The sequence below is a fragment of the Homarus americanus genome, unplaced genomic scaffold (genome assembly GCF_018991925.1).
Source record: "Homarus americanus isolate GMGI-L3 unplaced genomic scaffold, GMGI_Hamer_2.0 scaffold30858, whole genome shotgun sequence".
NCBI lineage: Eukaryota > Metazoa > Arthropoda > Malacostraca > Decapoda > Nephropidae > Homarus > Homarus americanus.
In genome coordinates, this window is record NW_024737697.1 from 170,222 (window position 1) to 184,310 (window position 14,089).

A 14,089-nucleotide genomic window follows, 5' to 3' on the forward strand; every position below is an offset into this window, starting at 1 on the left:
CGGACACTCTAAAGTTGGTGAGGTCACAAAAAAAGAAAAGAAAAAAAAAAGAAAAAAGAAAGTACAGTACAGTATATGTGACGACTTTCTCAAACCCGGAAAAATTCCTTATCCCCGGAATCTTTTACAGTTACTAGGAAAAGTTTCCTGGTGTCTAAACTAGACATCTTGCACAGACATACAGTAGCCCACATCCTCAGAACGTTTCTGGGTGCTAAGGAATGTTTTCCGAGAGTCTTAATTACCAGAGTTTGTAGATGCAGTTCTAATTAAGTTAGAAACTCAATTTCTTTACTATAATAATCCAGAATACTTCGTCTAAAAGTCTGGTTAAATAAATATATTTAAAAGCTAAAAATCTATATGATATGGACATGAATGAAGCTGTGTATTACAGCAAAGACTTGTATTTTCCACTCCCATGGAGCTGTGGGGGATTAATGGGTCTCATGTAATTGACCTGACCTGATGTAATGTCAGGTGGAGATAGGGTGGGGGATTAGTGGTCTCATATTACCTATCTTCTGAAACAATGCCAGTTCACCCATTGTTGGATGGGGGATTAGTGGGTCTCGTGACCTGATGATGTCTTGAATAAAGACGAAAGTGAAAGCATTTTCGAGGGAGATTGTGATAAGTGTAAGTATAAATGAGCATTGTTGTATTCTTTCAACATTATGTTACATAACATTTAAAATTATGGAATGAGAATGCAGAAAGGTGTGGGTGATTAGAGAGATGAAGTGGTAACATGCACCGCTGTGTTGCCAAATGCTTCCCAACAGCTGATCTTGAACTCACCACCACAAGAAGACCCTCACTCCGGATACTATTTGTATTAAGTCCTATGTGCACGTGTGTGTGATATTTGTGTGTGTGTATATAGAATGTGTGTGTAAAAAAAAAAAAAAATAATAATAATAATAAACAGTTTGTTGAAAAAGTTCTGCAACCCGAAGGCTGAAAATATACATTGAACATAAATGACTTATTACATACATTGGTGGTTTAACAAAAGTCTTCATTAGAGAAAGGTAAAGGAACATACAGATTAATGTTTACAGTGGAGGTCACGTAGATCAGGTACTCTGAGGTGTTGAACAGCAGACACGTAGTGTAGTAAGTCCCTCACAAATTGTGTTATGAGGGACATCATGTGGTGTTATGAGGGGCATATGTGGTGTAGTAGTTCCCTCACAGGTGGTGTTATGAGGGGCATCATGTGGTGTAGTAGTTCCCTCACAGGTGGTGTTATGAGGGACATCATGTGGTGTAGTAGTTCCCTCACAGGTGGTGTTATGAGGGGCATCATGTGGTGTAGTAGTTCCCTCACAGGTGGTGTTATGAGGGACATCATGTGGTGTAGTAGTTCCCTCACAGGTGGTGTTATGAGGGACATCATGTGGTGTAGTAGTTCCCTCACAGGTGGTGTTATGAGGGCATCATGTGGTGTAGTAGTTCCCTCACAGGTGGTGTTATGAGGGGCATCATGTGGTGTAGTAGTTCCCTCACAGGTGGTGTTATGAGGGGCATCATGTGGTGTAGTAGTTCCCTCACAGGTGGTGTTATGAGGGACATCATGTGGTGTAGTAGTTCCCTCACAGGTGGTGTTATGAGGGACATCATGTGGTGTAGTAGTTCTCACAGGTGGTGTTATGAGGGACATCATGTGGTGTAGTAGTTCCCTCACAGGTGGTGTTATGAGGGGCATCATGTGGTGTAGTAGTTCCCTCACAGGTGGTGTTATGAGGGACATCATGTGGTGTAGTAGTTCCCTCACAGGTGGTGTTATGAGGGGCATCATGTGGTGTAGTAGTTCCCTCACAGGTGGTGTTATGAGGGACATCATGTGGTGTAGTAGTTCCCTCACAGGTGGTGTTATGAGGGACATTAGGGGGCAGTGAAATTTTGCTCAAAGCTGCACTCTTCAGGCATTGTTCCTTATACATATCTAAGACTCCATGCCAAATTTGAAGCTGATATGTCGAGGTTTAGTCTGCCGCATTTTCTACTGAAATTTTTAAATTTACCTACAGTACTAGCCAAACAGCCGCTGTGGCGGTGCAATGTTCTGTTCAGTGTTTATCAACTTTTTTTTTCATAATTTGACGTCACTCTATTTTGATGGTAAGAAGACCGCCACTCGTGTGATGATAAAGAATGAGAAGACCGAGAAATGGAGTTCGAGGATGATGGTGAAAGATCATTATGTCATCATGGTTGAGCCTGGCAATGAATATCTCACACATGTGACTCCCAAGACTGGACACGGAAAGCAGATTGCCAAAACTATTCACGAGTTTCTGGTGGAGAAAAATCTAACCCAGCAGCCCATTGTGTGTGTTGGTTGTGATGGAACCAATGTAAATGTAGGATCAGAAAATGGAGTCATTCATCATCTTGAAATGTTACTTGGTCACCCGCTCCATTATTTCATATGTCAGCTTCACGGAAATGAGCTGCCTTTCCGCGCAGTTTTTTATCACTATGATGGTAAACCAAGTGGTCCTGAGCATTGGTGTGGTCCCATTGGAAAGCAGATCAAGGAGTCTTTGTCTGAGCTTCCAGTTGTCGCCTTCCAGCCAGTCAGTTTCCCTGATTTCCCTGTGTTTAATGATGAAGTGGAGAAAGATCTGTCCTGGGATCAGAAATACCTGTATAGGATTTGTAAAGGAGTTATCACAGGTGTTGTTGAAGATGACTTGGCTGCTATTGAGCCAGGTCCTCCCTGTGTGTCAAGGTGGAACACCTTATGGAGTAGAATCCTCAGGCTGTATGTAGCAACATCAAGACCCAGCCATGAGTTGAAAAGAATTGTCATTACAATAATAAAGTTCAGTGCTCCAATGTGGTTTTACATCAAGATACACCCTTACGTAACACACGGCTCAAGGAACGTATTCCAGTCCCTGCTATATATGAAACACCTGAATAGTGAGGAGGAGACGATAGTGAAGAAGGCTGTCCAGAGAAATGCATACTTCGCCCACACAGATCAACTTCTTCTTGGTATGTGTGCAGATGAGGACATGACTGTTAGAGAAAAAGCTGTCTCAATGATAAGAAAAATTAGAGAGGAGAATCAGCAAAAGGAAGAATGCACTGGCAGATCTGAAGAGGAGGAGGAAGATTCTGATGCTGCTGTTGACGAGAATTTGTTAAACTATACTGATGAGGAGGGTAAAGATGGAGATGGGAATGAGGATGTGCCTCCTGTAGTCAACATGAGAAAGGTGGTGACTCCGAAACTAAAGTGGCAAGCAAAAAACTATCATTCCATGATTAACTGGAGGAATGAACTCAAGACTGAGCCTCCTTACATTGCTTCTCTGTCAAATCTACAGGTTAATGACATTCTTGAGACACCATTAGTGGTGCCCAAGTGGCCAAACAGCACTCAGGCGGTCGAGAGAGGCATAAAAGTGATGACTGAAGCTTGCACTGAAGTGACGGGATACGAATCGAGAGATGGATATATTAGGCAAAGATTATTGTCTAGGAAAATGATGCCAAGGTTCCGCACAAAAAAGAATTTCAATATGAACTTGTAATGATTTTCTATACGGTGTACCTGTAAAATAACATGTGAATTAAATCGATGTCACCCATGTAAAATTTATCATTATCCTGGAAAACATTAAATGACACCTAATTTTTGGTATACACTAAAAGTTGACAAAAAGTCTTTCGCGATGCGGCAGGGTAAGTATGCATGAAATGGCATGAAATTTTGCACAGGTGTTTGTTACAGCCATACAAACGATGCCTGAAAAGTGCAGCCTGCAACTCAAATAAAAGTGTTTTTTCCCTGCCCCCTAAGGGACATCATGTGGTGTTATGAGGGACATCATGTGGTGTAGTAGTTCCCTCACAGGTGGTGTTATGAGGGGCATCATGTGGTGTAGTAGTTCCCTCACAGGTGGTGTTATGAGGGGCATCATGTGGTGTAGTAGTTCCCTCACAGGTGGTGTTATGAGGGGCATCATGTGGTGTAGTAGTTCCCTCACAGGTGGTGTTATGAGGGGCATCATGTGGTGTAGTAGTTCCCTCACAGGTGGTGTTATGAGGGACATCATGTGGTGTTATGAGGGACATCATGTGGTGTTATGAGGACATCATGTGTGTAGTAGTTCCCTCAGAGGTGGTGTTATGAGGGGCATCATGTGGTGTAGTAGTTCCCTCACAGGTGGTGTTATGAGGGACATCATGTGGTGTAGTAGTTCCCTCACAGGTGGTGTTATGAGGGGCATCATGTGGTGTAGTAGTTCCTTCACAGGTGGTGTTATGAGGGGCATCATGTGGTGTAGTAGTTCCCTCACAGTGTGTGTGTGTGTGTGTGTGTGTGTGTGTGTGTGTGTAATAATAATAATAATTAACTATTTATTGAAAGAGCATGGCAGCCGGAAGGCTGAAAATATAGTTACATAATCGGGGAATGCGTCTCTTGATTGACAAATGATATATAAGTAACATAAGTGATACAAATATGATATATAATAATTAGGTGTTTGATAATTTTTACAATGGTTGGGACTGGGCTGTTCTTATAGCAATTAGTTCGTGCTCGTATGGGCTGGATGCGGTTGGGCAGGTGTGTGGCCACGTGGACAGGACAGTAGCTTGGGGCAATGCAGGTGTGCTCCATCCTTCAGGTTAGGTCAGGTGAAACCGTGAGGTCATGTCAGGTTAGGTCAGATCCAGCCACATTCAATGTTACACTGCTGTGTTTTTTGTGCTTTTTCTTGGAGTGCACTATAGGAACACTGTTCGGTAGTCAATCGTTCACTGATCACTTGAATTTTTTGCTGAATAAATCCCGGTGTAGTAAGGCTGGTAGGGCGTTGGGATATAGCAGGAGGAGGGGGGGCAAACAGACTCGGCCTGGCTGCCCAAACTGGGAGCGCCTTCAGGGCACGTCTTGTCTCGCTGGTGTGTGTGTGTAATAATAAATAATAATAATTAACGGTTTATCGAAAGTGCTTGGCAGTCAGAAGGCTGAAAATATACAGTTACATAATTGGGGAATGGGTTTCGATTTACAAATAATATACAAATAACATAAGTGATACAAATAAGATATATAATAACTAGATGGGGAAAAGCTCAAACTACAGGGCATTTCAACATAGTGACAGTGCAAGAAGTAGTATTTACTGGGAGTGAATACACTGGTTTATTACAAGTGTGTGTGTGTGTGTGTGTGTGTGTCTGTGTGTGTGTGTGTGTCTGTGTGTGTGTGTGTGTGTGTGTGTGTGTGTGTGTGTGTGTGTGTGTGTGTGTGTGTGGTTAAAAATAAGGCATGTGAAACACAAAAATTTGCAGCACAGCACAAGATGCACAAATTTTTCAATTCCACTAAATCATTTTGTGGACCAATCACTCGTGGCGCAGTCCCCCTCCGCTCAACTGACGGTAACTCCGTAATTAAAGACGATGAAGGCCTCCTTCAGCGCTGGAAAAAGCACTACCATTCACTGCTCAACCCTGGTTCAGCCACACCTACACCATCCATCCAGCCTAACAGTACTACCCTCTCTAATGTTAACCACTTTCGGTATCTCGGCTCCCACCTGTCCACCGACATCGATGAAGAGATTCAGCATCGGATCAGATGTACATCTCAAGCCCTTGGCAGACTCCAAAACCGTGTCTTCAGCTGTAAGGAGCTGAAATTATCTACAAAGTTACACGTATAACGAGCAGTGGTCCTCCCCACCCTGCTATATGGCAGTGAGACATGGGTCACATACAGGAGGCACCCAAGGCACTTGAAATCTTTCATGAACGTAGTCTACGTTCTTATTACCCGCACAATTCCTCTAGTCCACTTCCACCCCTACCCTCATCACCACCCCCCCCCTGTCCACCACTCTCCTCTCCCACCAGTCCCCCCACTTCACGTCACGAGCTAATGATTCGCACGAGGGTTCACAACTCTCTGAGACGACTGTTAACAATAATGCTGATTATCACAAGTGAAAGTGTGGGAGGCTGTACATTCTCCTTTAAATAAAGATACAACAATTAAATGTCAGCCTTAAGGAAGATAAACTTATGTCTTATAGCATCTAATGCAACACTTTATTTTTTAGTAATATTCTTCTTTTTTGGGGATAAAATGTTCCTGGGAACATCCTCAAATAAAAAAATATATAATACTCTAACAAGATAATACCACCAATGCAACTTACTAGGTCATCCACGGAGTGTGCCAAGGTCGTACACATTAATAACGTCACAAATATCCCTTGGCATATTTGCAGTCGCTTCATCTTACCAGTCTCTGTAAAAGAGGTTTATACATCACTCTAACCTTCCAGATCTGCCATCAGAAAGTACTACATCCACTATCAAATGCTGAGATAATCTTTATGGTTTTATTAAAATGATCTTATAAAAAATAGAAACTGATTGGATGAAGGATAAATAAAAATATTTAGGAGGTGATAACACATTTTTCTAACACTTAGAAAAATCAAGGAGATATGACTGCACCCTCTGAAAGGCAGTGTTACTGATGATGAAGGGACCTATACACAGTATACAAACCAGGCTTGCCAGAAAAGCATACCATGGATAAACAAGATGAAAATTCAGCACAGTACATTGGGGATACTTCAAGGAAATGTGACTTACAGTATAGTGAAACATATAATAATGAGTAATTTTCCCCCCATGAGAATTAAAGTATTCGTAATTAGGGATACTGTACAGTGGTCCCTCGGTTAACGAACACAATTCGACATCAACGTTTCGCATACCGCTGCTGTACCTGTATCCTGCGGCTAAATTATATAATGTAGCAGTATCTGGTTCTTCAGGAACATCCCAAATGTAATGTCCGAAAGCCTCAACCAATGTTGGACAATGAGCAGAAATAAGTAAGGTGTCCAACGAATTACCCAAAAGTACCAAAATGTTTTTTTTTTTTTTACGGGAATTAGCCCACCCGGGCGCAGGTCAAACGACCCACAACGGAGCAGGAGGGTGGAAGAATGGAAAGAAATTGGAAATATAGAAAAAAGGTTATACTGTATTAATCTACACCACGAAGATGCCGGAATACCAGCTTTTTAAAGTGAGACAGATTGTAAGAGCATGGAAACACAGAAGAAGGCAGAGCATTCCACAGTTTGGCTGTGTGAGGAAAGAAGGAGGTACTATAACGGGTTATTCTCGTGTGACCGACATCCACAGAGAAACGGTGGGCACCGCGGGCAAGGCGTGTTACGAACCCACGGCCTTACCGGCGGTACACAGGATGCCAAATCCACTGAACATTGCCCGTTAAAGTACTGTACCTGTAAAAGAGAGAGAGTGAAGCAACATTGTGACGAAGAGAAAGGAGGAGAGTTATTAAGACGAAATGCCTTTGATTCCACCCTATCTAATAAACAGCGAAAAACTTTCAGTATTGGCGAACGCTAAATTCCAAAGAGTTCGTGAACAAGGGAGATAACTCAGATCCATCGTCATGCACTTCGCTAACCTAACCTAACGAAAAGTAAATCCTACGGCTATGTTAAATACCCCAAAGTAACAGAAACATCGGTAATAATATCTCCATTTTGGATAGGTGACTCTTTGGAATTTATCGTTTTTCGCTGTTTATTATTTCATTATTTTGACTACATTTCAATGAAAGCATTATTAATCAGGTTTTATTGATGTAAAACATATATTTGTTAAGATTTTACCCTGATTTAATATACTTTTGGGTACAATTGGGTAATTCGTTGGACAGATAATTAAGTATCTGTGGTCGGACAATCTACACTGCCTAATCAGAATAAGAAATTGCAATCTGGGTTTAATATTTATTTAATGGCGGCAGAAAGGTAGGTTAGGTTAGGTTTCAACAGTGATTTATTAGATGATACTGTTATGAGAATGCACCAACAAAAGCTGTTCTCATTACAATAGGAGCTACAGCCATTAAACCAATAGGAGCCACAGCCATTAAACCAATAGGAGCCACAGCCATTAAACCAAAATTTACCTAATCTGGAAGGTAATCTGAGGAGAATTATAGAATAAATTTAATTAAATGAACATGATTATAATCCTTTTACTAAACTTAAACTTTACCTACTTTCCTTCTATTATTGTCGAAAAACACACCTAAGAGGGTTAAAATAAACCTAGATCTGTGCTAAATTATAAATACCCTTCATATTTAGTGTACATTACCAAAACCAGCCAGTGTCAATGGACGGTTTACCCTTAACATTTAACACCATTTCACTCTCAATTTTATCACCAAATCTTGTAAAAGCAAATAATGTCTTTCTTTAAAATACGAAAAATAGGAACGATCTTACCAGTTTACGTTACATTATTTCTTTAGTGTTGGAATTAATATGAAGTTGTTATCTGGGCCACGTAATGTTTTTCTTGTGCTGATGTCAAACAACTCGCTAAGTCACGTCCTAGCGAGATGTGCTAAATTCATATATGTGTATATTCCGAAAAAGGATATATTTTACTATAGGTTTAATTTATTCTAAGCATAAAATTCTAGGTAAATTTATTCAAAGTTTAATATGTTCCATTTTTCTATAATAAACTCTTAATAGGAACAAATGTAGCATAAGAGGACACACTACTCGAGCATCTGATAAATATTGTAATTATGTAGAATATCACTAAGAAAAAATTAAATAAGCCTATATGTTCTAAAAATTCTCTTTATTTCTCAATTTTTTATATATTTTAAATAAGAAACAATATGGGTCAGCGGCATGATAGCTAAGACAGTATCAACCAATCAGAAGACAGCTAACAAAAGTTCACCTGGTAGACCAATAAAAATGTGGCAAGTTCAGTGCATTGAGTGAGTGACCAATGAACGTGCAGGAGTCATACCATGGTGCGGCCTTCAGCTGTGTCGTGTGTGTGTGTTGATATAAGAGTGTGGCGCGGGAACTATTGGTTACACTTTACCTCAAGTCACTTATATTTTAGTGGATCAGCGGCCATGAGTAGATATTATAGACCCAAGTAAGATGAAGGTGGCGGAGTTAGAGGCTGAACTACAGGAACGAGGTCTTGACTTGACTTGACTCATTGCCGTTCACACCGACTGAGTCAATGAGGACCCAGTACCCAGACTGATTTCGAGGAGGATGCGGGCATATTCTCTCCCTGAATTAGCTGTTTTATTGTGTATTCGGCGTCGTAAAAGCAAGAGGAGGACCCGAATATGGATGCATGAACTCATCCCCAAAAGACCCAATATGGGTAGGTCATTTCTGTCTGGATATTTAGGTATTCCACAGTCTCGTGAAATACCAAATACTCCAACCAAATTACCATTCTTTCTTGTAGGAGATGAGGCTTTTCTGCTGAAGCCTGATCTGATGAGGCCTTACCCTAGAAAGGACCTGGATTACGCTAAAAGGGTATATAACTATCGGATCAGTGGATTATGCCAAGAAAAAAGAACATATTTCAGGATCAGTCTTTTTTAAATTATACACTTTGTGTTTCCTGTCATTTCCGTTATGGTTTTTATGCAAGGATAAAATATTTATTGCAACTTTTAAAACTCTTTCTTTATTTACACTGCATTAGATAACATGATTTTTTCTACTTGGCCTATGGTCAAATGGTTTAACTGAGGCTATCCTAGCAACAGGTGACTTTCATTCTATCGTTTTTGTGTTTCAGATGTGAAAATTGAACAAGACGTTGGATTAGACATGGAAATAAATGAAACGATTTACATCAAAGAAGAAATTGAAACTAAAGAGGAACCCTTGCTGGTGAGTAATAGGCGTAGTAAACACGTTCTTTTGAATTTCATGTAAACGACATATCTATTTAAAGAAACTGTAAGGACAAAGGCTGTATGGCTGTACAGAAAATCATAAAACTTGCTAACTTGAAATCATATGAAGAGATCGTTCTAGTAATAGGATAAGATAGAGCTCTTGTAATTTTGCCCAAATTTATGAATAACAAAGGAACATAAGTGAAAATTAAGTAGATACGCAGTTCTGTGAACTATTGGTTTGTTGCTGGAGAAATAAACCCTCAACGTTGACGCGTACCATATAATTCGGTCAAAACCTGTTAAAGAACAATTCACATATAACAAATGCTGTCATCTCAGGACACATAGTATGAATAATACAATCAATATACAGTACATAGCCTGTTAACATCTTAAGTATAACTCACATGTTACATCTGTTGATACATCAGGAGACAAGTTGTATAATATGATCAAATTACAGTGCATAAATATACTTATTAAAGTTATTTAGAGTTTATATTTACGTTTTAGGGTCTTGGGTTCGACCAGCGTGTTGTTTCTTCTGCAAGAATTGGTAGACTACTGAGCAATCGCCATCCAATCGCAGCCCTAGGCGAGGGCATCTGTTTTATATTAGACGACCAACAAACATGTTGTCAGCACTGCCCCCTTGTTAACAGGTTTTGACCGAATTATATGGTTAACAATTCACGATCATATCATACATAGATTTTTAGTTTAGACTCTTGGAAATCTCCCCAGCACAGAAACATTCTGAAGATGTGGGCTCTTGTTTGTCTGTGCAAGATGCATAGTTTAAACACTCTGAAAGTATTTCCAGTAACCGGAAATATTTCCGGGGATGGAGGATTTTTCCGGGTTTGAGAAAGTCTCTTGGTTAGCCGGAAATCTCTCATCCCCGGAATTGCTCTGCACTGTTCCGGCTAACAGGGATATCACTGTATTTATTTTTAAGGTAATAAAATGGTAGCGAAGGTGTGGCTATTGGTGGAGGCTGCTGGCCACTTAAAAAAAAGTAGTAATAGTAGTAATGTGTGTGGCTTTTCCTATGACGTTGATCATGCCATGGTGTGCAAGAAAGGGGGGGCTTCATATGCATGAGGCATGACGAAGTAAGGGATCTCACAGCAATTATGTTGAAGGAAATCTGCCGTGATGTCAGGGTTGAACCGACCCTCCTTCCAGTGGACGGTGAGATTTTCCAACATAGGGCTTCAAACACATCCAACGAAGCTCGTGTTGACGTCAGTGCTCGAGGATTCTGGATGCGGGGACAGCGAGCCTTTTTCGACATCATGATTTCTTATTCCATGGCAGCATGTCACCGTAACTTAGCTCTCAATGCTGCACACAGGAGGCACGAGAACGACAAGATAAGGGCATACGGGGAGAGAATTCAAAACGTTGATCAAGGCAGCTTCACTCCTCTAGTGTTCACAACCTCTGGTGAGGTGGGACCAAGTGCAAGATGCTTCTACGCCAGACTCGCAGAGGTGATCTCCAAACAGAAGCAGCAGCCCAGAAGTTATGTTACAGCCTGGATGAGATGTTGACTGTCTTTCTCTCTCCTCTGGTCGGCTTTGCTCTTCCTCAGGGGAATGAGAGCATTGGCCCCAAAGCCGACAACAGTTGCAGATAGTGACAATGAGGCTACAGTCACTGAATGCCGTATAGATCTGCGGCTCAACTAACTCAACACAGCTAGGATAGCTGCTTATGTATTAGGATATTTAATACCCTGTATTAAGGTAATAAAATGGTGGCAAAGGTATGGCTATTGGGGGAGGCTGGAGGCCATTTAAAAAAAAATCGCAGTCGTAAATAATAATTAACTGTACCCCGAAGGCTGCAAATATACAAGAGACAAAAATGACTTCCTGTATTATATACAAAGACATGGGGTAGGTGGGTCATTTAACAAAAGCTTTCATTACTGAAAGGAGAGGGAACTTGAATTGAACATACAAATTATTATAGTTTGTAACTGATGTGCGTGTGTATAGGACTTATTTTGGTTGCATTTATATCTGCAGAGTAATAGTTACACTTACTGCTCGTGTTTCAGGATGGGATTCCAAGTGATTTTGAGGCCAAAAAGACATTGAGCCAACAAGACACACCAGCTGATGACACCAACGTGCAGTCACTGCTGCATTACGATGGAGAAGACAATAATGATACCACCCAGATAATCAAGTCACCACCAGCTACACAGGCAAAGAAAGAGCCTAAACGAAAGAAGGCTGAATCAGAAGAGGACCCACGAATAGAGGAAGCTCTTAACATCTTAAAAGGTGCTGCTGCAAGTGCTTCTTCGCAACAAGATGAGTGTGGCGTCTATGGGCAACACGTGGCCAACAAATTAAGAAACTATAGTAAGAGAACGAGAGCCATAGTCCAACACCACATGAATAACACACTATTTAATGCTGATATGGGACAATTTGACATGGAAACCAGACCTTTTTCCGCATGTCCCACCACAGCCTCCAACATTCCTACACTAGGTTCATACCATTCCATACCTACTCCTGAATCACACTCGGTTCACTCTTCTCCTGCACCCACTCCTCCCCCCTAAACTCAATTTCAATCCCAGGCAGAGTCCCAGTCACAATGACTTGTATTGGCATGAATGAGTTAATAAGAGTTCCTTTGTATTCCTAATATATAACATTGAATAAAGACATGTGAACATTAGATAATTTTTGTTTATTACTTTATTTCCTACACACATTATTAGGGTAGCCTGCAACTTTACAAACACGTGTAGTATTTATGTATACTGTACCAACATATTAATATGCTAATGAGGTCCTTATTATTACATCATTAATGTTTTTGTGTTACCTTTATATGATCCTTTAGGGCTTCAATCAAAGCTTTGCATGTTTCTGCAATTATCACACTTTTGCAATGTTTGTTTATCTTGAATAAATACTGCAGGCTGGTATAGGATTCCCCTTGAGGCTAGAAAGCGTAGTTACAGCCAAACAATCTTTGACCGGTATGGCTCTTCGGAATTTTGTATCCTTATTTATAATTCTTGGTCCTACAAGGTTACTTAATGTTTCAAAGTCCTCTGGTGTCATTTGAGTAAAGTTTTTCAAATGGCCATGATCCATTTCACTCAACAGGGACATATTTTTCCGTCCAGAATATAGTCGCCTTAACCACACTCTCCTAGATTTCTTCTTCCTTTTGGCTAAGGAGTAAATAATGAAGAATGCACCTGCTGCCACCTTGAGATCCAGGGTTCAACTGTGGAAAACGGTGGGAATAAGACGAGCACCGTCGAACATGCAGAATACAGAGAGCTTGCACTCGAACTGCTCATTTGGTTCATTCATGTGTTGTCTTCCCGTTTGGTTCGTTCAGGCCAAAATGCTCAAGTGAAGACACACCCTTATAAGAATCTCCAGTTGCCAAGTACCTGAAAAATATTTGGCAATCAAACATCTTTGAAGATAAATAAATCACTCTTGATTTATTGTCCATCCTAACTGTCTTCCATATTATTTTCTTTGCTTTATTCTTTAGTATGCCTGTTTATTTTATAATAATTGCAGACACTGCTGCGAAAGAGGCATGGCTGAAATTACGGAATTGTCATCGTGACGCCCTCAGGAGGCAAAAGAAATTAAAGGGTACAAGTGGATCACGTGCTGTTGAGATAAAGCATTGGAAATACCAGCAATAGATGGAATTTTTGGTACCATATTCGTCCAACAGAGAAACTAGCTCAAATGTTGTTGATGATGATAGCAACTTTCAACCAACAATTGAACACGATAAACAATCAGAAGATGAAGAAAGTTTCACTGAAAACACTGTTGTTGAACGTGAAAATAGGGTTCCGTGCAATGTAAATTATGATAATGATTGCAGTCAGACTAGCTAAGGAAGCTCATGTTATTCTAGGGAACACAAGAAAAGGAAGACTGAAGACAGCCGGAAGAAGAAAATTTATGTAACTGCGCTGCTTAAGCAATCATTGGAAAGGCATGAAGAGAGGTCCCAGGAGAGAGCACTTGCAAGGAAACAGCTGGAGGAAAAATAACGAAAGGAGTAACAGGATCCACTGTATCATTTCTTTATGACCATGTATTCAACAACAGCTAAAATGCCACTAGCATCTCAACATATGGTCAAGAAGGAAGTTTTTCGACTAGTTTATGTGCTGAAGAAGCCTTATTAGGTGTATTCCCTCATATCCCTATGGTCATTCCTCTCATTCGATCTCGCATTCTGCTAACTCTCGTGCCAGTACACCTGTCCATCCACCTGCTGTTGATAATTCACAATCTCTTT

At 40.5% G+C, this 14,089-nt stretch overlaps 2 protein-coding genes across 4 annotated transcripts in view; one reads left to right on the plus strand and one right to left on the minus strand.

The window, feature by feature from the left end:
• Positions 1–8,438, minus strand: part of LOC121873512 (protein sel-1 homolog 1-like) — a 48,472-nt gene extending 40,034 nt beyond the window's left edge. For 2 of the 3 annotated variants that reach the window (XM_042377098.1, XM_042377097.1), the window contains exons 1-2: positions 8,191–8,245; positions 6,192–6,283 (exon numbers count right to left, since the gene is read on the minus strand). In XM_042377098.1, the coding sequence (XP_042233032.1) occupies positions 6,192–6,283; positions 8,191–8,230 (132 nt within the window). In that variant the 5' untranslated portion in view covers positions 8,231–8,245. Of the gene's footprint in view, positions 1–6,191; positions 6,284–8,190; positions 8,246–8,321 lie in introns of those variants that run through there. The other variant, XM_042377099.1, reaches the window with a different exon arrangement.
• Positions 8,439–8,827: 389 nt separating this feature from the next.
• Positions 8,828–12,483, plus strand: LOC121873514. The gene is made up of 3 exons (XM_042377100.1): positions 8,828–9,240; positions 9,670–9,764; positions 11,844–12,483. The coding sequence occupies exons 1-3, from the start codon at positions 9,126–9,128 to the stop codon at positions 12,357–12,359; spliced, it is 726 nt and encodes a 241-aa protein (XP_042233034.1). The 5' UTR covers positions 8,828–9,125; the 3' UTR covers positions 12,360–12,483.
• Positions 12,484–14,089: the final 1,606 nt, after the last annotated feature.

Bases quoted from the DNA above. Each gene is read 5' to 3' on its own strand.
- LOC121873514 (XM_042377100.1), top strand. From the start codon at position 9,126: ATGCGGGCATATTCTCTCCCTGAATTAGCTGTTTTATTGTGTATTCGG. The intron at 9,241-9,669 runs GTAGGTCATTTC...TTTGTGTTTCAG, and splicing joins CCCCAAAAGACCCAATATGG to ATGTGAAAATTGAACAAGAC. The intron at 9,765-11,843 runs GTGAGTAATAGG...CTCGTGTTTCAG, and splicing joins CTAAAGAGGAACCCTTGCTG to GATGGGATTCCAAGTGATTT.